The 21,621-nt window shown below is 36.6% G+C and overlaps 3 protein-coding genes and 1 long non-coding RNA gene across 5 annotated transcripts; 2 read left to right on the top strand and 2 right to left on the bottom strand.

The window, feature by feature from the left end:
- The first annotated feature begins 159 nt into the window (after positions 1-159).
- Positions 160-5,169, top strand: LOC111480846. Its single transcript, XM_023126043.1, has 9 exons — positions 160-358; positions 1,539-1,672; positions 2,163-2,258; positions 2,430-2,558; positions 3,590-3,690; positions 4,112-4,174; positions 4,283-4,351; positions 4,441-4,556; positions 4,802-5,169. The coding sequence occupies exons 4-9, from the start codon at positions 2,432-2,434 to the stop codon at positions 4,809-4,811; spliced, it is 486 nt and encodes a 161-aa protein (XP_022981811.1). The 5' UTR covers positions 160-358; positions 1,539-1,672; positions 2,163-2,258; positions 2,430-2,431; the 3' UTR covers positions 4,812-5,169.
- A 271-nt stretch (positions 5,170-5,440) lies between these two features.
- On the bottom strand, positions 5,441-10,816 carry LOC111480845 (prolyl endopeptidase-like). Its single transcript, XM_023126042.1, has 13 exons — positions 10,459-10,816; positions 9,417-9,636; positions 9,110-9,310; positions 8,936-9,006; positions 8,456-8,618; positions 7,136-7,729; positions 6,602-6,982; positions 6,450-6,525; positions 6,300-6,363; positions 6,049-6,184; positions 5,812-5,925; positions 5,631-5,700; positions 5,441-5,586 (listed from the first exon to the last, which is right to left on the bottom strand). Exons 1-12 carry the CDS (start codon positions 10,761-10,763, stop codon positions 5,635-5,637), a joined length of 2,391 nt encoding a protein of 796 aa, XP_022981810.1. The 5' UTR covers positions 10,764-10,816; the 3' UTR covers positions 5,441-5,586; positions 5,631-5,634.
- Positions 10,817-14,510: 3,694 nt separating this feature from the next.
- On the bottom strand, positions 14,511-15,765 carry LOC111480847. The gene is made up of 4 exons (XR_002717934.1): positions 15,543-15,765; positions 15,164-15,250; positions 15,023-15,060; positions 14,511-14,754 (listed from the first exon to the last, which is right to left on the bottom strand). It is a non-coding gene; the product is annotated as an uncharacterized LOC111480847 (long non-coding RNA).
- A 2,986-nt stretch (positions 15,766-18,751) lies between these two features.
- LOC111481010 (high mobility group B protein 9-like) lies at positions 18,752-21,619 on the top strand. 2 transcript variants are annotated; one of them, XM_023126278.1, is made up of 7 exons: positions 18,756-18,918; positions 19,125-19,203; positions 19,307-19,469; positions 19,582-19,671; positions 19,947-20,305; positions 20,391-20,545; positions 20,630-21,619. In XM_023126278.1, the coding sequence occupies exons 1-6, from the start codon at positions 18,767-18,769 to the stop codon at positions 20,514-20,516; spliced, it is 969 nt and encodes a 322-aa protein (XP_022982046.1). In that variant the 5' UTR covers positions 18,756-18,766; the 3' UTR covers positions 20,517-20,545; positions 20,630-21,619. The 2 variants fall into 2 exon arrangements, with proteins under 2 accessions (XP_022982047.1, XP_022982046.1); XM_023126279.1 differs by having other exon boundaries at positions 18,752-18,918; positions 20,391-20,643.
- Positions 21,620-21,621: the final 2 nt, after the last annotated feature.

Below are 21,621 nucleotides of genomic sequence, written 5' to 3'. Positions count from 1 at the left end.
CGTTTTGGATGGATCTAGGAATCTGGATTAGAAACATGAATTTTGCCACGTCGAGTTGATCCAACGATCAAGAATGCGGGACAGGAGCGTGCCAAGTTCAAACAATATAATCTTATAACTTCCCTCCCTTCCCCTCCCTTCCCGCCCAATTCACTAAACTATCAAGTCTGGAGAAGTTAATTTTTTCTTTGGAGTTCTTTTATGGAGCGAGCGGGACGAATTGCAAGCGAATCCTGAGGCGACATTTGTTGCTTCCGCCGCTGAAGAAGCCATTTCTCAGTATAATCAACTGCAGCAACTTAGCAATGTCGCTCCGTAGATGCCTTCTCACGCGATCAAAGTCCTGTTGTCGATTGGCGTACGATCTCTTGTCTATGAACCTTTCACTTGAACCTAGGATTTTCATAGCCTAAACAACCGTCATAAGCAATGCGGTCAATTAAATTTTCACTTCATAGCTTGTTGGATTGCAGTTTGGTGCAAATTCTGGTTTAGTTTGAATGTTCTTTGTTTATCTGGTCGCTATCCTTAATTTTGTACTCGCTTCAATCGAAGTCTCCATGGTAAAGAATAACCGTCGCTAGGAATGCGATCGATGAAGCTATCATTACATAACCTGATAGTATGCAGTTTGGAGGAAATTCTGCTTGTGTTTGAACTTTGAATGTGCTTCTCTATTCGGTTGCTATTCTTAATATTTTCCTCGCAACCTATTATTTTATAGTCAATTAGGAATGCGATCGATTAACTATCGCTTCACAACTCGACAGATTGTAGTTTGGATTACTTTTTCGTTCGATTTGTATCCTCCGTTTTTTCCTCACTTGAACCTAGGATTTCATAGCAGAATAACCGTTGTTAACAAGGCGGCCATTACTTTATGTCTTGATAGTCTGTCGTTTAGAGGAAATTTTCGTTGCGTTTGAATGTGCTCCTTTCTTCAATCGATGTTGATTTTTCTCCCGCCGAGTTACGGTTTTGACATTTATGTCATCCGATGACATCATTAACGTGATAAGTCATGTTTTGTGTTTCCAATTTTCAGATTTTTGCTTGCTATTTAGCGATGTTCTGTAGTACAAGTTCTATTGAATTTTACAAGAAACAATGACTTCTGTATATTTTCAGCGTGATGTTGGTCATAATGATTTTTGTAACAATAACAATAATAATAATAAATCATAAGAAGGAAAGGACGATAATAGGAGTAGTATGAGCAGCAACATTTTTTAAATCTTTACCTCATACTGGCCTATAGCTGATCAGCATTTATTATGTTCTAGGATGTGCTTAGTGACGCTTTTCTGCTTTTATATGGACACGTTTTTACTGTTTCTAGAAATAGTTTTGGCATCTATTGGAATTGAGCTGATGATTCTGCTTCTGCTTTTACTGTTTACTGTTTTTTACTAGAAATAGTGAGACATCTATTAGAAATAGTGTTGGCATCTATTGCATTTACTGTTTTTACTGTTTCTGCTTTTATATGGCTGCAACTTTGTAAAATATAAAGGAGCTGATGATTTAACTGAATTCAGTTTCCGAGATGGTAAAGGGAGAGGGCCATCAGATTGATAATTTTTCTCTTGAGGTATCAGTTCCTTCGATCATTCTGGAGAAATGAGAAGCTTGTTTGGTAACCGAAGACTTTAGGAAAGTGAAAAGAGAAAATGTAAGTTAAAAGAGATTAACCGAAGATTTTGTGTGAAAAGAGATGTGCAGAAAAAAATTAGTGAGAGAAAGTAAAAGCAAAGATTAATGAAATAAATTTATGTCTAGAGGTAATGAATAACAAGTTTATAGCTAGAGCATCATCTAACAAATGATGTTGAAAACAAAAAATTGAATATCTATTCTCTTGTGAACTAAATTTGGCTGACCATTGGGAAACATTTTTTAAAACTAAAAGTAAAGTGCTTGCAAAAAGAATCACGGTGAAAACAGAGAAAAAAAAAAAGAAATTTTTATCATATAGTTCTGAAACATAACCGTTTTTAAAGTTATTATTGGATGATTCCATATGAGAAATGGCTGAAGATAATGATTCTCTTGAAACCTCTTCCGTTTATGTTGTCACGTTTTTGTTTGTATTGGACTTTCAATAGTCCATTTTTACTCTGTCAATTCATTTTGTAGTTATTATTTTCATCCCTGTATTGTAGGCTGTATTTGAAAAGATAGAGGAGGTGGTTTGCTCTATCTCTTTGGGCAAAGGATGCATTAAAAATCTGTATAACAAAGCCTCTTGAGACTTTCCGGTGAGTGGAGTTGCATCTCTCCATTGTTTACTAAAGAAAAGTGTTTATCTTATGGAAAATGATGCGAACGAGCCATTCATCATAAAGAGGACTATTCTTTTTGTAGTTTTTTTCTTTTATGATTTTGTTGTTTGAAGGGAAAAGTTCATTGTTTAAAATTTATCCATGAAGTTATGCAGGATTGTAAATCTAGTTCAGGTGGTTTTCGCATCCGTTTAACTTATAGTCATCCTAAAGCTTCAAACGGCAATGATAATTCCATCAAAAGAAACCAGAACGGTTGCAAGATGACAAAAATTGGTAAGTTAATTGAACCTTTGTTATCAACTTGTCACTACTCTTCTGTATAAATTGAGAAATGAGAAGTTATATATTACTACCATCAATTTGCTTGGATATCATGTTCTTTTAATCTATATGTACAATAATATTAAATTCATATCAAAACCTATTGCAATACTACATAACCTATTTGGAATTTAGGAAGTGGTAGGGATTTGGGAGAAACATAGTAGTAGTATATACGTGTTTGTGCGTGCATATGTATGTGCCTGCGAAATTACAATAAAGGGAAACTAATTAATAGGCTTCAAAAGTTAATATATTCACATTGTTATACATGGTGTGGCAATATTGAACACTCAGCCAAGAATTTTATTTACAGAGTAGTGGTAACACTGATAGGTAAAGTCCCTCATGGAGCAACCTCCCAACTTTCTAGAATCAAAGTAATAGAGGTCTTGTTAGCGTGAGGCATTGTCATTCTGTGATTGAAAAAGGGAATTTGAAACATGTCGACATTGTCATTTTCACTTCTGAATATGGAGCCTAAATTTTGAGCTGCCTTAAGAAGCTTCTGTTTTTAGCAGAAATAGGATCCCTAGAGAGATCGACTGTTTTTTCTAACAAGTTCCCAAAAATGGACGGCTTCAGTTTCAATATTGCTGTCATTAGCCAGACTAAGCCCTCTGAGGAAACACGAGTTTTGAAAGAAAGTCTTTCCTTCGTTTAGCTGCCAGCCAACTTGTGGAAGAAATGAGTACTTTCGTCTCCTTTCATTACCCATCTGGACTTATATGAAGCACAAAGTTGTACAGGAGCCCAATTCTAGTTCATACGTTCGCTTCTTTTCTCTTAGAGGTCTTGTTGTTTCTACTTCCTGAACCCTACAGGGATGCTGCAATCATTTCCTATACTTCTAGAAACTCAGTGTATATGAATTTATTTGTATTTCTTTTTAAGTATTAAATCAGTTACTTTTGACATATGAACTGAGATGTCTGTTAAAGCCAGTGATCGTAGCTCAGAAGCTAATGATGATTCAATTGCAGCTGGCAATGATGAACCCTCGGATATTTCAAATTGTAACGCCAATTCTGTCGTTGATGATTGTTTCAACCCTTCACAAGAAGCTGAATTTCCTCAAGAAAAGGTAAGTTCGTTGCATAGTACTTAAATGATTTAAAAGATGATGTAACTGACTGAATGAACTTTGGTCCTTATGTTCTAGTTATTAATAAAAATATTTCCTTTACAATTTGATTTCATTGAAAGCATACTCGATAAAAAAAGACAACAAAAAAGAACATTCATTGGATGTATACGGGATGATTTCACCCGAGGAATTAGACTCAATAAACTGCAAGCTCGCAATGTAGAAATTAATGATGTGAATCTTTTTCTTTTTATCATTTTCTAATATCGGTGTAAAGGACTCAAGAAATCAACTCTTTTTTCTTTGCTTACTTTTTTAATAATTTGACGCTTACTTTCACATTCAGATTTTGTTACATTTTTAACTCGTTACTAATAGTGGTATTCTCTGTCTCTCGCCCCAACTCAAATCTATATAGATCGGTGAACCATACCATTGGGCTCAAATTGTTATAGGACTTCTATATACTTGGATCGTTTCGGTAAGCTAAGTTTTACTTTTCCACTTTCTTTTTCCCCCATGACGACTTGGTTGAGTATTTCACTGACTCGGAAGTCACAACTCCCCGGATTATCAACTTTTATTGTAGTATTCAAGAAATGTGAGTCAAACACGATGGGTAGTTGGTGGTGAGAGAATGGGAGAAGCATCGGTCGAGGTAGTGATTGTTTCTTTGGTGACCGAATGTTCTATTATACAACTGTTCATTAGACAAGCAAAAGTTGACAGTATAATGGGTGTCTGCAGGAGATTCTAGGCAACAATATTCTTCCCCTGTGTCGAGGTGATAGTTACAAGTTCCATGCAGCTGGTAGAGAAGATCTCGATGTACTGGAAATCTTATTTCACTCAAGTGACAAATGGTAAGCTCAGTTACTGTTTAATTTAGTTTTGATTTGCTTCTGAGGTTTGAATACTGGTTTGGGTAGACCTTTCCTGGTTGAGATAAGAATGTGCGTCTTCTCCCATCTGAAATGATTATAAATAAAATAAAGTCAAAGATTAATAGCTCAGAAAAAAAAAATGGTAGCATACTGTTCATGTTTTATTGCTTCTTCCATTGATTTAAATAACTGCGAACCGCATACCAATCACATTATAATTGCAGGTTGGCGTAAGAAATCTGAAAGTTGAAGGGAGCGAGGGTTGGGCATTGGTGCAAGAAGAGGGACAGCAGAGAATCAGGTTTTCTCCGTGAACAATCTTTTTGTTGATTACAATTACTAAGTTTTATTGAATTATAATATGGAACGAGTCTTGTGCTTATTGGTGAAATGAAAGGTCTGCCTTCTGTATTGGTCATTCTTTATGAATCATGCAGAAGCAATATGCTGCACTTGTGTGGACATCTCGCCCACTTGAGGACGACAATTTATTTGTCAATATCATCATTCATTACATTTTAGTTGCATATGTAAACCTGGGTCCTGTTTGAGATTTTCATAAGCATCTTTAGTTAAGATATCGGGAGCTGTATTCTGAAGAACAATAAAGCGAAATTGTTGTTTTTCTTGCAGAGAACACCACACCAATAAGGGTGCTTCATCGTCGCAGTCCATCAGAACGTGAAAAGATTATTCACTGGTTGGTACCCAGGTATATTTTTAACGTTGAATGAGGAGACCACAGTTTGTACGGGATAAATTATCCTGCGTATATATGTCTAAATTTCCTGAGCCTTTTTATTGGAATTATTTGAAGACGTAATCTAAAGGATGAAAAGCAATTAATAAACTTTTAAATATTAAACTTTTGTATTATAAGTTCCTATGATAATCATTGTAACCATCTTCTTGTAAGTTGATTTTGTAGGAATGCTAATTAGGCTCAACATTTATTTTGGATGTCTTCCACTACAATGTAGTTATCTGGTACAAATTTCATATAAAGAGCCCATGCAACCCATGCAACATTTCTGATTTGTTGTATCAAATAATATATCTAATCTATCCAAGTTGCGGACAACATCTTGGCCATGAATGCGTAACGATCAGATGCTTCGTCAATCTGTAAATATAACGAAAACGATGCCTCAATTATTTCAAAAGGCATGTGCAATAGTAATTTTATTTTTAAAAAATGTCAATGACTATCTATGGTTGAACATTCGAAAATTACCATTTTCTGTGTAGGACGACCGGCTCCATGGCCCGCCTTGCACTCGATGCGACCAATTATAGGGTTTGTTTGGGGGCTTTTCTCCAAGCTAGTGCATAGAATATATTGCATTGTCTGAAAATGCCCATAAATTCGAAGGAAATTAAGTAATGAAGAAGTAAAAAAAGGAATCATGAATGAGAAAATAGTGTTGTTGATAAAATATGAAAGCATTTTCGTGATGTTAGAAAGACTGACCGCCAATAACTTCAATGAATGCAAAGGCACAACACGATCATCGTGATCAGCAGTAAGTAGCATGGTTGATGGGTACTGCAAAGGTCGATCGGGATGCTGTTCCCAAGGCCTCTTGACATTGTGGAGTGGGGAATACCTGGAAATAACAGGAATCATATCAACCAGCAAATAGAAACAAAGACCAATAAGAAGAGGGGTATTTTTACAAGAGCTTAAATATGTTTTTATGCAGAGAATACAACTTCACTCACTTGATTAGCCACTTAAATTCTTCCTCATTGTCCGAACAACCGTAATCAGAAGTCCAGGCATGACCTAAACACAATAACTTGATTAAACAAGCAACTCATGAATGAATAATAAAAAAAAAAAAAACTAATCTTGCAATATGTGAACTCGACCTATTGTAAACTTGTGGAATCGCAGCATGTCCATCACTCCAACATGAGCCAATGCACAGCCAAAAAGATCAGGTCTCTGCCACAAGAAGCAGAATTCAGTTATAACTCAATGAAGACTTGGTAAAATGAGATTTAGAAACACTGTTTCACACCTGATTAATACAAGCTCCAACGAGAAGCCCTCCATTGCTTCCACCTTCAATGCACAACTTACTTGGCTGGGTATAACCAGCAGAAATAAGATATTCAGCAGAAAAAATGAAGTCATCAAAGCAATTCTGTTTCTTTGAAAGAGAACCCGCTTTGTGCCATTCCTCCCCATATTCTCCACCACCACGAATGTTAGCTATGCAGAAAACAGCCCCTAAATGCCTTGCAAGTACTGTACGACTCACACTAAAATATGGCGTCAGGTTGACGTTAAAGCCACCATATCCATATAGCAAGCAAGGGTGTGATCCATCCAACACAATATTCTTTCGGGCCACAATGAACATTGGTATTTTCGTGCCATCCTTGCTACTGACAAAAACCTATAGACATAAGAAGATTCGTAAAAGATCTTGAAGAGAAAATTGAGCAAGGACACAAATACCCAAACGGCTTAAGATAAACACGGCACAATTGACAATCATAACTCGGCCAGAAAAATTGGACTGCATTTTCAACATATAAAGAACTCTTACCTGATCAACTTCAAATTCTGAGCGCTCAAATCCAGGAACAGCAATTTCACGAAATATCTTCATATCTGGAGTCCCAGTCTCCAAATTACATTGATAAATAATTCCAGGCGTAAGAAAGCTAGTAAACCCTATGAAAACTAGACTATCTTCACGCCTAGCAGAAATTCCATAAACCGAGCCAATATCAACGGGTAGTTGATGCAACAAGGAACCTGATTTCAAGTCCCTAATCTGCAGAACATATTTGACATCACTCAGGTAGCTCACTATCACTTGATCTCCATTAACAGCACATGCAGATTCTAGCACATCCTTTTCAGATTCTGGAAGCAATTCTGTCCATACCGTGGGATCCTTCAGATCAACTCTAACAAGCTTATATTTTGGAGCGTTTTTATTTGTTATGAAGGTGAACAACGAGTCATCATTTGCAATGGCATGATACTGAGCATCAAAGTCGTCAATGAGTTTTGTGAAAGGAAGCAGGTCATTTTTCTCCCTAAAGCCTTCAAGTCCATTAGGAAGTTCTGATATGTTACAATAGTAAAATTTGTTGACTGGATCACAACCCTCGCTAATTTCCATAAGGACATACTGGAAATTGAAATGAAGTCAGTAAAGATGTAAATGCAACAAGATAACAATCAATCAAAAATGCAATATATGAGGGAATATTTTTATTGTACACAAGCTTGCATGCTGAAAACCACATATGGGGAATTTTGAATTGGAGAAATGACGAATTTATGCGCACATATACGTCAATACTGGAAAGTTTAAAACAATTCTATATAGAATAAATCTAGCATAACAATGACAGCACTATTATAAGTTCTTTGAACCTTAACATCTCATTGAATCTTCTATGATTCATTATGAAGCAATTCAATCACATTTTATACCTAAATATCGCTTAGTGGCAAAAGAGCAACGTTCAACCCTTCACAATGATCATTTAAACAGTAGCTCTGTAAGGATGACAGATCTAACACAGAACGAAAATATATTTCAAGCTAAGTAGATTAAGATGAGACATGTCACACAAATTGGTCATTTTTTAAATGAAAAACCAAACTTAATTGAGTAAAAGTAAAAGAATATACGGGCATATCAGACAGTGGGTACTTATAATATATAAATCAATAAAGCACTATCATTACAGGAGCCAACTTAGCTTGTAAAGGATTTAGGGGAACAATGATTAATAATATGGTTACAGAAGTAATAAGAGCACTAATACCATGATATAGCCCACTAAGTGGCAAAAATCAGAAACCAATCCTAAGAACACTCCAGATCCATGAAACAGCGGATTATTACCTTTCCATCCTCAGTAACTCTGCCTGAAAAGAGGTATTTAGGATGGTCTTGATCTCTCCAACATAAAACATCATCGGATTGATCACTTCCCAAAAAATGGTAGTATAATTCATGATAAAGATTTGCATTCGTCTCAGTACCAGCATCTAAAGTTCCTACTTCTCTACAGTAACAACAAGAAAACCGAAATTTATAATTCATTCAATAATAAAATAAAAAATAAAAAAAAAAGAATAAAAGTTCAAATCAATCCTGCGGACTGAAATGCCTAGCTTCTGAACTAGTAGATCAAACAGTTTGTGTATCTGTTCTGTCTAAACCGGCAGTTTTACTAATTTCCTACATTAAATTCTCTATATTACTAATCCATGTTTCATAAAGTTTGACAAGAATCCATCGTGTAATAAATTCAATCAAACATAAGATCGTTGACCAGACAATCCCGCCAGAAACCGAAGTAGCACTTCACATGTTACTCACCTTGGAGCAGGATAGCGGCTGTAGAAAAAACCTTTGCCATCAACCGTCCAACTAATACTAGAAAACTTTACCTGAAACATCATCGATCCATATATCAGGTCATTTGACCACATTAATTTATTCATTGTGTTGTTCCAGTAAACGATGTGAAATGAACATACTACAATTACGCACCCATGATAACGTATCCGGTTCAGTCTTTTTATCATCAATTCTCATGACCTTAATTGTCACCCAATCGCTGCCACTTGAACTAAGCCCGTAGGCCATGTATTTAGCATCCTGGCTGATGGAAAGAGAACTCAACGAGACTGTTCCGTCTTTGCTTAGTGCATTCGGATCGAGCAGAACCTCAGGTTCTCCATCCAAACTATCCTGAGATGTAATATCGGAAGGAAAGAAGAAAAAAACACATAATGCATCCTTCAGCTAGCTAAAGAGCACTGGCAAAAAGACAAACCTAAATGCGAAGGCGACGAACCTGAACATAAAGAACACTCTGCGCTTGAAGGCCAGTATTATGAAAGTAGAAGTACTTATTCCCTCGCTTAAAAGGCGGTTCATATCGCGGATGATCAAAGAGTTGAGTGATCTTCGCGCGGAGCTTTTGTCTCGTATCACACTTCTGAAGCACTGATTCTGTCAATGTCACCTGTTTCTGCACAAACTCCTTCACTTCATCAGCATCAGGATCTTCCAGCCTAAGAACAAATCCCAATGCAATTAGACATATCCAAAAGCGAGGATTACGTTCAAAAACAGAAAAAAAACAGAAGAATACAGAATCTATTCATTTAAAAAAAGGCACAAGCCCAAAGGCGCTACGCAATCTTACAAAATGTGACTTCGTCAAAAGAACACCGATTAAACAGTGAGGACTCCATGGACCAATAAATTTCCTCACAATACCTCATCAGAAACATTCAAACCGACTAAACAGCGAAGACGCCGTTGACTAATAAAATCCTTCAGAGGACCACACCGATTATTCAGCGAAGACTCTATTGACTGACGAAATCCTTCACAAGACCACGCCAGAGACATTCACGCAGATTCAACAGCGAAGACGCCATAGACTAATAAAATCCTTCACAAGACCACGTCAGAGACATTCACATCGATTAAACAGCAAAGGCTCCATTGACTAATGAAATCCTTCACGAGACCACACCAGAGACATTCACACAGATTAACCAGCGAAGACTCCATCGTCGAATAAAATCCTTCACAAGACCAGACCACACCAGAGGCATCGTTACCGATTAACCAGCGACGACTCCATTGACTAATAAAATGCTTCACAAGACCATACCAGACTCATCGACACCGATTAATCCGCGAGGACTCCATTGACTAAGGAAATCCTTCACGAGACCACACCAGAGACATTCACACAGATTAAACAGAGAAGACTCCATTGACTAGAAAAATCCCTCACAACACCACGACAGAGACAGACAGAAACAAAAGAAACAACGAACCAAAACAAAAAGCAAATGAAGCGGAAAATGAACAGCGCTTACCATCGGTAAGGGTCGGCGATTCGAACGCCATGATAGTCCTCCACAACAGAGTCGTCTCTGCGGGAAGTAGGGTAGCGCAGGGGTTCATGTAGGGCAGAGAGAGATCCCATCCGGCGGCGAGAAGATGAGAAGGAAGAAGGTCTGAGAGAGGAGGAGGAGGAGGAAGGAGGAGAATAAGAAGGCGGCAATGCAGAGAGAAAAGAGGGAACGGAAGAAACTTGAAGAAGACGAAGGAGTTGAAGGCGAGGCGCGAAGAGAGGGGAGAAGGATAACGGGGCAATGAAATGAGACCATGATGGCAACATCAATGTCGACACGCTCTCTCCCAACTTTCCAAACCAACTTCGTTTCCTCTTCCAACCTACACAGACTCGCGCGCACTTTTGTCTCTAATATCCACATTTATTTTTATTTTTTTTATAATAATTTTTTATTATTTATTCTCAAACAAGTTTTATAAATAATTTGTATCCATTCAAAATATATATTAAAATTGAGATAAAAAAATAAAAAAAAAGCTAATTATTTTCAAAGGGTCGAATATCATTTGGGTCCAATCTTTTAGGATATTCCTTGCGGCATTCCTAGCTCACAATGATTTTCTATTTTGAGAATTCTTGTGTGTGTCCAATAATGATTTTTCGAAAAGAAAAGGTAATTTGTGAGAATAGTTGCAAGGGTTCTTAAATTAAATCTTAACATTTAGTGCTTACCCTAAACAAATCCAATCATTAAACTACTTCGGATTATAGGTTAAAAGCATATTATTGTCTACTGACTTGATGTTTAGAGGGTTACACAGTTATAATGTTTATAGCGGATACACTACACCAGAAATAGTAAATCATCCAAATCTAAAAAAATTCAAATCTACTAACAATCTCCGAAAATCTTGGTAGTTTGAATATTTGAATTATATCTACTAACAGATTTTTGTTCTACCGTGAAATGCTGGGTTCTTTGTCATAGAAATAGTTCTTTTATTATCATAACATATCTTTGTTGCCCCTTTTTGCTCTTGTTGAAGATCAGCTAACATTCTTCTTAGCCAAATAGCTTGACACGCTGCTGAAGTTGCTGCAACAGATTCTGTTTCTAACGTTGACAACGCCATTGTTGCTTGCTTCTTTGAGCTCCAACTGATCGCTCCTGACCCAAATTTCATACTCTATAGTTTCGGCAATGTAACGTAAGACTCTTTTTGCTGCTCCATAATGAACCTTTGAAGGATGTTGCATAAACTTAGAAATAATACCAACAGGAAATGCAATGTCGAGTCGTGTTTGAGTTAAATAAATTAATCTGCCAATCAAGCTCCAGAACCTTCTAGCATCTGTCATTTCTTCCTTCTTCACATATAAAGTAGGCTCATTCTCACTTCTCATGTATCCTTTCTTTTGAAAATACTCATCAATCTTGTTGTACCAAGCTCGAGGGGCCTGCTTTAATCTGTATAGTGTCTTTCTCAACTTGTATACCTTTGTTTATTTGTCCTTCTTTATGAATTCTTCTGGTTGTGCTACATAAACCTCTTCTTGTAAATCTCCGTTAAGAAATGTTGACTTAACATCAAGCTGATAAACCAACCACCGCAATTTTACTGTTAATGCTAGAATAGTTCTTACAGTTTCAAAACGAGCTACTGGAGAAAAAGAAGAATCACTGTTTAGTGATACTGAAGATGATGAATTTGACATATTTTGTATTGCAGTGGAGGCACTAGGAGATGCATTGGAGTTGACTCTTGTCTCTTCATTTGGAGAAACTTCAACTGTAATCTTTTGCTGCTCCTGTTCTTTACTCCGATCACAACTCACGTTTTCATTAAATATTACATCCCTTTTAACTAAAATCTTTTCACTGATGGGGTTGTACAATAGCCAATGAAAATGCATTTTTCAGATTTTTCATCAAGCTTTTGACGAATTTGAGGATGTTTCAAAGCACAAGCAACACAACCAAAGATTCGTAAACGACTTACAGTTGGTTTCCTTCCATGCCATGCTTCATAAGGAGTTCGATTCATAACCGCCTTTGTTAGTAAGATGTTTAATAGATAAACAGATATTGCTACGGCTTCTGCCCAAAATTGGTTTGGAAGTCTCTTTGCTTGTAACATACTTCTTGTCATCTCCACAATAGTTCAATTTTTTCGTTCAGCGATTCCATTTTGTTTTGGAGTGTTGGGAGCTGTTAATTCCCTTTGGATGCCCTCTTCTTCACAAAACAGATTGAACTATTTAGATATGAACTAGCTTCCTATGTCTGTTCGAAGAACTTTAATGTGACAGCCACTTTGGTTCTCTACCATAGCTTTAAAAATCTGGAACTTCTGAAAAGTTTCTGACTTACGTTGTAGGAAGTAAACCCAGCTCATGCGACTATAATCATCCATGAATAGTAAAAAATATATACTCCCACCCAAGGACTTCGTTTGCATTGGCCCATATAAATTAGCATGAATTAGTTCTAGACAATGTGAAGCTCTTCTAGCTTTTCCAATAAGAAAGGACTTCTTAGTCTGCTTGCCATAAATGCATCATTCACATAAATTAGTTGAGTCAATTCTTGGTAATCCGAAAACCATTCATTTATTCCCGAGTATTTTCAGGCCGTTCATATGAAGATGTCCATATTTGAGATGTCATAACGTTGAGTCATCTTTCGTGATAGCAGCAAAAGCAAAATCCTCCATGTTAGAAATATCAAGTGGAACATCTTATTTGAAGTGATGTCAATTTAAACTTTATGGCCTGATTTCTTATGTGTAATGACACATGTGTTGTTATCAAAATAGAACTGAATGTCCTCTGGTCATCAATTGTCCAACACTCAATAAATTATACCCTAAATTAGGTACAAATTGAACATTATCTCATTGTTTTATCATGATTGGTTTCGACTTTCACTGTACCTTTTCCCTCAACTTGCCCATTTTTTGGATTAGTATCCATGCACGCCATAAGCAGCTTTTCTTCTTCTTCTTCATTCTCTGCTGCAAAATTACAATCAGATTTTGTGTGCCCATACCTTATGCAATGGTAACATTGTATGACATTCCTTTGTTCATTGAATTGTCTCTGTCCATCACTCCCCCATCTACCTCTGTTATCACGACCACCATGGAAGCTGCGAAATCCTCCTCTTCTACTGCTAAATGAATATTTTCTCTTTCGTTATTCTCGTTGTTGGTTGTCTCCTTCACCTGTAGTGCCTTTTCTTCGTTCCTTTCTGATGCTCTATTGTTTCTTGCCTCATGGGCCTGAAGCGAGCCTATCAATTCACCAACGGAGAGTATGGATAGATCCTTGGCTTCTTCTATGGCAGCCACCACATGGTCAAACTTTGGAGTCAAGCTTCTCAACACTTTTGCAACAATTGTTTCGTTTGAAATTTTCTCTCCATAGGTACGCATCTGCCTAACTATTGTCATTGCTCTTGACAAAAAATCAGCAATTGATTTGCCATTCGTCATGAGTAGAGTTTAAAATCTCGTAATAGAATTTGCAATTTCACTATCATAACCTTTGAATCTCAACTCCTTCTATAGAATTGATCATGTCTGCTTTGATGTGGTTGCTGCTGCAATTCGTGAGAAAATAGTCTCATGAACTGCTTGCTGAATAATGAATAAAGCCTTGGCATCGTTTTTCTTGGTTTCTCTTTAGTCTCATTTTCTTCTATTGTGGGTTCTAATAGATCAACAAACTCATGCTCCATCAAGTCACATAGCTCATGCGATCTGAGCAAGGTCTTCATCTTGATGCTCCACCACTCATATTTCTCACCATTAAAGATCGGTAACAACGGTGGTGCAGAGGAAGAAAAGCCAACTACTACCATTTTTGTTTTGTGAAAGAAAATAATCATTGACTCTGATACCAAAATGGTTGGAAATAGAATAGATGAATGTTGTAGTGCTCTATTATTGTCTACTAACTTGATGCTTAGAGGGTTACACAATTACAGTATTTATATCTTATACGGTCCAGAAATAGTAAATCATCGAAATCTAGAAAAATTCAAATTTAGTGACAATCTCCTAAAATCTCGGTAGTTTGAATATTTGAATTATATTTTTTTTTGAATACTTTAAATCATATCTTAAAACACCAAACCCTAACTCCAAAGCTAAAAGAAGAAGATCAAATCAGATCTTCATAGGCTCAAATTCCAATACCAAAAAATAAACCCAGAAAATACGCAAACCTTCAAACAAACCAACACCCGTCCATAAACAATCCGTGGCCTCCAATCGCCGCCGCGAACCGCCGACTGAAACACACGCGCGCCGCCCTGAGGAGAGGGTATCAATGGAAGCATCTTTGGGTATTGAAATGAAGGGTTGGGAAATTGAATAAGTCGAAGGGATTATTAAACCAAACATAATGTAATAATTAAAGTGAAACTAAAAATGAGGGACAGACAGAGAGAGAGAGAGACAAGGCATGCATGAAGGCTATGAACACACACCGATAACAAATCATTGTCGCAAAACCCATAAAGCATTTTTAATTTGAATTTTTGAGACAGAAATGAGTTGAAAAAGTAAAAAAGTTATTACCTTTGCGTTCATCATCATTATGATTTCGGCCCCGTGAGCTGCAAAGGAGAAACAATCATTTCATTTCATTTTTCTTCACAAAATTTGCACTGGAGAGTTTAGATTTGAAGATTCAGAATTTGACCCAAACTTGGTTGAAACCTTGTAAACAAGCCTTGATTTCAACTTCTTTGTAATGAGGGGTGTTACAAAGAGAATCCGACAGAGCTGAATTGGCAGAATGCCCACCTTGTTAGATAAAACCTGTTTTACCGTTTTTCTTATTCACACGATTTCAGAAAATCGTGAGTTTGACCATTTGACAAATCACGTCGAATGGATCACTAGAGTTTTAGAAGGGAGTGGCACAGATTTAGTTGGCCACTCTCCAGCCAATTTTAGAATTCTTTTTTACTTTAAATAGGAAGATTTATTCACAAAATAAAACAACCTGAACGCAGTCAGAGTTATTTTTCTCTCTCCTTTTTGTTACGCATTTTCTCAATTTCCTCTCACCGAAATTGTGTGAAAACCAACACACCTCCCCATCATCATCATATAAAACCCCAACCAGACACTCGCTGAAGCCGGGAACGGAGGTGGACAGAATGCCAATAAACTCTGTGGGGAAGTCCTTTGCTAAACAAACCCACATCAAACCAAGAAAACCCCATGAACCCTAAATCTGAGAGGAAATGGATATATCAACAATTGCAGGGAAAGGGACGCAGGCGCTGGGGTTGTATTTAATTAATTTAGATGGATCAAACAAACAATGATGAGGGTTTGATTCAGTATGTAATATGGGTCCGGGGGCGCCTGATGAATGGTTCTGAAGGGTTACGTCAGCCAGTGGAATTAAGTATTGGAAGAAGACTTGTTGAACATAACTGTAATAATCGTAGATCAAACATAGTAGTTTATTTATTTATTTGTTGTAGGGGTTTGTGGGATTTTATGGTTAAAAAATGAAAAATAACTATTGGTAAACGGGGTGGTAAAAGAGTTGGTAAAAGGTTAAATACTACTATATTTAATGCATTGGAGGCGTAAACATTACATCACAAACATGATCCAGGGGTTAAAAAAAATGAAGGAAGGCAGTAAAGAGAAGAAACCCGCGGTTAAATAAAATTTATCATTTGAGCCGCCGGATGCTCGTAGACTGGAACAGGCAGGCGCCTCAGTACTTAAAGTAATAAACTAAAATACCATATTTCGTTTTCATATTTTTTTATTTTTTTATTTTTAAATATCTATTAATAAATCTTAAAATTATATTATTTATTAAAAGTTGGACGGTTAAAATTAGATAATTAAAAATACATAAACGAAAATAAAATTTATAACTTCTCCAACGGACGTTTAATAAAGAAGGCTATTGATTTGAGTTAATTTGGAATAAAATGGAATAAAAATAGTTTGAGTAATTACAAAAATAGTGATTTTAGGAATTTATAATTGGAAGTTTATTATTATTAAGTAACATCGGATTACACCAAAAAAAGAGAGTAATCTCTGGTTCATGGGGGGGGGGGGGGGGGGGGGGGGGGGGTGCACTTTTGTCTGACATGTCTAATTATAATCCATAAGCATTAATATTAGCTTAAAAATTATGGGAAATAAAGTACACATTAAATGAACATAAATGAAATGACTGAGCTTCCACGCACCAGAATTTCACTTCAGAATTTAAAAGTCTCCCCCCTTTCCATAAAACCGTAGTGTTATTAGATGGAAAGAAATGACATATTTTCCTTTCCAAACCGGAAAATCAATGCACAAATATAAATTTAATAAAAGTTTTTTAAATTATATATTAATAATTATTTTTTATTTAAAAGTGTTTTCGAAATGATTTAAAAGTTTTTTTTTTTTTTTTCATCAGTAAAATAAAGTAAAGATTATAATAATACTATGATTTTATGGAGAGGAATGATAATTTTAAATTTGGAAGTGAAACTCTTGTACGGGGAAGCTCAGCCATTTCATTTATGTTCATTTAATGTGTATTTTATTTCTCATAATAATAAAAGAACAATAGTTATGGATTATATTTAGGCATGTCAGAAAAGTGCATTTAATAAGAAAGCCCCGCGAAAAATGAGAGTTTTTATTTTCTTTCGCTGTAATTCGGTGTTGTTTAAGAATAATAATTTATTTAGTTCTTAAATTTTAAAAAGGGTTTAATGAGCTTTTTTATATCTTTATTTTAGGAGTGTAATAAAATTATTTTATAATTGATAAGGCCACGTGGAATTTAAATGTTGAAATATTTGAAGTTTACTAGTACAGGGAGAATAAGCTTATGCTAAGGGTTACTTAGAAATCGAATTTGAATTAGTAATGGTCATGGGTGGTTACTGAAATGATGAGAGCTTGCCTTAGCTATCAGCAGTTACTCTTACCAAATTTAATTTTATTTATAGTTTCATACTGAAAAAATCAAATTGACATATTAATGAAAATGACTCAAGTTTTATGACTCTTTTATACGTTATATATATATTGTCACTTTAATTTTCATTTTAAAAAATATATAAAAACACACATTTTTAAAACTTTATTCAACCTTAATTTTGAGTTGTACTAATTCATTAGTGGAGTGCAAAAATACTTTTTTATTGAAGCTTTACTAACATTTGATGTAAAATCTCAAGCACACCGTCAACCGATATTATTATTTTAGTTTTTTCTTTCGAGGTTCCTCTCAAAGTTACAAAGGATGATTTGTCTTCCTCCCCTAATGTGGGCTCTCACAATCCACTCACTTCGGGGCCTAACATCTTCGTTGACACTCTTTTTCGTCTCCAATTGATGTGGAAACCCCTTTGGAGCCTAACATCCTTACTGACACACTGCCTGGTGTCTACCACCCGTCGGGGCTCAACTTCCTTGTTGACACATCGCCTGGTGTCTAACGCTGATATCATTTGTAATCCTGACACTAGCAAATATTGTACTCGTTGTATTATATTCAAGGTTGTTTTCACCTTTTCTCGTTTATAAATGGGGAGTGCACAAAAATTCACTAAAACACTTATAAATATATAAATATATTATTTATAATAATAATATTTAAAAAAAGAAACACCCGTGAGGGTTGGAATCCATTTAAACTTGGGACAGGAACGATAAAAATGAGAGGGGGCGAGGGACAGTGCGAATATAGACCACTCAGCGCAGGGTATGCATGGAGGAAGCAAGCACATTTGGAAGTGATAGCGAGTGGATAGGGAAAAGTTTACACCTTTTTTCCTGCATTTGCATTAAAATCCTACGCTGAACCGTCTGTGTGAGGAACAAAGTTTGACACTAACTCGGCTCAGTCAATAATGATAATAACAATAATAACAATAATAAAAAGTGTGGTTTCAAATATCTTGGCGCAGAGATATGATTCAGAAACCGAAAAAAGGAGTGACAGTGCATGTCAACGTTTGGGTTTTGGCAGACCAGACCTCTTTACAATCTCTGCACACTTCCAATGACACGACTCGACTCGACTCACACCAGAACAAGAACAAGAACAAGAACATTAATTAATTTCTCTTATGAAAATATTTACCTCACTAAAAGCCAATTCTGCGTAACAGTTGCCTTTCTCGCTTCCAACCATCTTCTTTAATTCTTCCTCTTTTCTTTCCCCCCGCCCTCTCTTTTAGTTTTAATCCACTTTATTTATCTTCCAAATCATATGCTCTTCCTCTTTCTTCCTCCTTCTCCCCTTTCTTTTCTTCTCTGTCCTTTCTGATTTTCCCGGTCATGTCAACGCCGGCGAGGACCAAGAGCTGGAATGGCGGCGTGGATAAGCATTACCCACCGGCGCTGGCCTCCCATGATGAAGTTATTTCTGACCCCATTGTGTTTTGGGACACTTTGAGGCGTTTTCATTTTGTGATGAACACCAAGTTCATGTGAGACACCTTTCTTCATCTTCTTCTTCTACTTTTTCTTTTTCTGACTTGGTAAATGAAGTAAAATGGCGCTGCACAGCCAAAAGATACCATTTTTTTACTCTTTTCCTTCCTCTAATTTCTAAGCATCAATCTTTATCCAGTAAAAAATATGAAGAAATCGAAGTTTTTAACTTTTACTTTCCTTTCCTTGAATACTTGAAAAGGATTCCTGTGATCGGAGGGAAGGAGCTAGACTTGCATGTTTTGTATTCAGAGGTTACAAGGAGGGGCGGCCATGAAAAGGTAAAGTTTGGCCCTTCGTCTTCCATTTTTCAACAACAAAGCTCTTGGTTTGGGAAAATGGAGTGATTTTGACGATGCAAGTTCCTATTTCATGGCGGGCTAGGTTGTTGCAGAGAAGAAATGGAGGGAAGTTGGAGGTATATTTAAGTTTTCTCCTACGACCACAAGTGCTTCGTTTGTATTGAGAAAACACTATCTAAGTCTTCTGTACCATTATGAGCAAGTTTACTTGTTCGGCCGGCAGGGCCCCATCTGTGCCCCTCAAGGTCCCTTTTTGTTCTCCGCTTCCATTTTTCCTTTTTTTACTTTATCCGTTATTTTCCATATCGGATTTTGCTGTAAATCTGAGTTGGGTTTTGTCCTTTTCTTCTTCTACAGCGCCATTATCTTTTGGTAGCCCTACGAGGGACAGCGAATTGGCTATGGTGGAATATACTCCCAAGACAACGTCGTTTTCGCCTGCGGAAGGTGACAACCTTTCACATTCCTTGCTTTTCTTCGTGGGGTCAAGTAATAAAAGTATAACAGTTGTTGCCACCAATGCCTTCCATTTAACTGATTCGATTCGATAAATTATTGGGAGGGAGGGACTGTAGAGCTGAGTGGCTACACCAAATAAATTCTCCTTGCTGTGTGTCTGTGTTGGTTTTTCATTCAGTTTTGTTCCATTCCTACTTTGCATCTCTTCATATTTGTTTTTTTTTTTTTTTTTTTTTTTAACCTAAGTGGTTGATGTTTTTCAGTTACTGGAACAATTGATGGGAAATTCGACTGTGGTTACCTAGTGACTGTGAAATTGGGGTCCGAGGTTCTTAGAGGAGTACTTTACCATCCAGATCAGCCAGTCCCGTCTAATCTACGGCCTCAGTCTACAAATGCCATTATACCTTACACTGGTGGCAGACAGAGACACGCTGGTCGACGACACCGGAGACGCCGGAGAAAGGCAGACCCTAACCACCCAAAACCGAACAGAAGTGGGTACAATTTCTTCTTTGCAGAGAAGCATTACAAGCTCAAATCTCTGTACCCAAACAGAGAGAGGGAGTTCACCAAGATGATTGGAGAGTCTTGGAACAAACTAAGTCCTGAAGAAAGGATGGTATGTCTGTCTAGCTTTTTACCAAGGTTCCAACAGTTCTTGACTTTTTGTGGGTTTGATCAAATGGTTGTCTCTGCTCCTATAGGTTTATCAAAACATTGGGCTGAAAGACAAGGAAAGATACAAGAGAGAGTTGAAAGAGTACAAGGAGAAGATGAGGCAGGCAACTGCTGATATTCAGGCGACTAAATATTCAAAACATGGAGAGTAACAAAGAAGGAAGAGAATTCAGCAGTTTAGGTTCTTTTTTTGGGTCTCTTCTCAAAGTTATATGATATATAAACTCTGTATCATATCCTCCTAACTTTACATGGCAAATCATGGGTTCTTATATCCAAGTGCTTGGCCTCAAACTGCTGCTACACACTACAATGTCAATTGGAATTCTCATACTATGCTCTGCTTAAACCATTTACATTGACAAATATCAAGAATGTTAGAACTTTCAGCTTTAAAGTGCCAGAGAAATGTGCCCTTTTAGTTTTTGTTTCAGTGGTCATGATGAAGCCAACCAAATGAGGCTGAGAGAGAGAGGCTTCTTCTGTGTCATGTGCTACAATATTCGAATATTAACAATCATGGTTTAAAATAAGTAAACAAAGGCACAGAAGCAAATGAGTGAATGTAAGAAACAGTTATCATATATTTCACATGAACGTTAGAATTTTCGTCAACAAGAGTCGTGTAATGATTATTAGAATATCTCTTCAAGTGAGAAAGCCACTTCTGCAATCGGATTAGGTCAAGAGCCTTTCACTTCAAACCTTGCAGCCTCTCTTAAGAGAGGGGGAGGTGTCATTCCACTTTGCTAAATCTGAATTTGCCCTTTTGGTGGGCGTGTGAGTGCCTACTTCACAATTTCAATCCTATGTTTCTTTGTTTATCAAAATGCTGATTACTACGTAATCTTAAGATTGTTGAACTGAGTCCAAGTTATAGAATTTGGGTTTCGTAGTCTAAAAACAAAATGAATTTGCTAATCATGTAGACATTTGGCATATCATCACATAAATAGAACACAAGCTAAATTTCCTACAAGTCATTCGCTCAAATCAAGTGACAAAAATTGTTAAGCGAACTCTACCTTACTGAGTTTGTGTTAGGAAACATCCACCAAAGCGTGTATTCATTCGCGTTTGTTGAGGCCGTGAAAGACACGGCGTTTTCTCCTAGAATGCCTCATTGGAATTCTTTGAAATGCACCTGCAACAAGCTGTTGTTTCAGTCTATCATTTGGACCGAATTTTCAGGTTGGATAAAGCTTCTAATACTTAGAAATTATTTATACTGGAAAAACAAAAATTAGATCATAGAAA

Source organism: Cucurbita maxima, unplaced genomic scaffold (assembly GCF_002738345.1).
Source record: "Cucurbita maxima cultivar Rimu unplaced genomic scaffold, Cmax_1.0 Cma_Scf00006, whole genome shotgun sequence".
Classification (NCBI taxonomy): Eukaryota; Viridiplantae; Streptophyta; class Magnoliopsida; order Cucurbitales; family Cucurbitaceae; genus Cucurbita; species Cucurbita maxima.
Note: the sequence above shows the minus strand (reverse complement) of the source record. Positions and strands in the feature narration are given on the sequence as shown.

Bases quoted from the DNA above. Each gene is read 5' to 3' on its own strand.
- LOC111481010 (XM_023126278.1), top strand. From the start codon at position 18,767: ATGTCAACGCCGGCGAGGACCAAGAGCTGGAATGGCGGCGTGGATAAG. The intron at 19,204-19,306 runs GTAAAGTTTGGC...ATGGCGGGCTAG, and splicing joins GGAGGGGCGGCCATGAAAAG to GTTGTTGCAGAGAAGAAATG. The intron at 19,470-19,581 runs GTCCCTTTTTGT...CTTCTTCTACAG, and splicing joins CCCCATCTGTGCCCCTCAAG to CGCCATTATCTTTTGGTAGC.
- LOC111480846 (XM_023126043.1), top strand. From the start codon at position 2,432: ATGCAGGATTGTAAATCTAGTTCAGGTGGTTTTCGCATCCGTTTAACT. The intron at 2,559-3,589 runs GTAAGTTAATTG...ATTCAATTGCAG, and splicing joins TTGCAAGATGACAAAAATTG to CTGGCAATGATGAACCCTCG. The intron at 4,175-4,282 runs GTAAGCTAAGTT...CTTTTATTGTAG, and splicing joins TATATACTTGGATCGTTTCG to TATTCAAGAAATGTGAGTCA.
- LOC111480845 (XM_023126042.1), bottom strand. From the start codon at position 10,763: ATGTTGCCATCATGGTCTCATTTCATTGCCCCGTTATCCTTCTCCCCT. The intron at 9,637-10,458 runs GTAAGCGCTGTT...ATTTGTTCTTAG, and splicing joins ATCGCCGACCCTTACCGATG to GCTGGAAGATCCTGATGCTG. The intron at 5,926-6,048 runs GTCAGTCTTTCT...GGGCATTTTCAG, and splicing joins ATTCATTGAAGTTATTGGCG to ACAATGCAATATATTCTATG.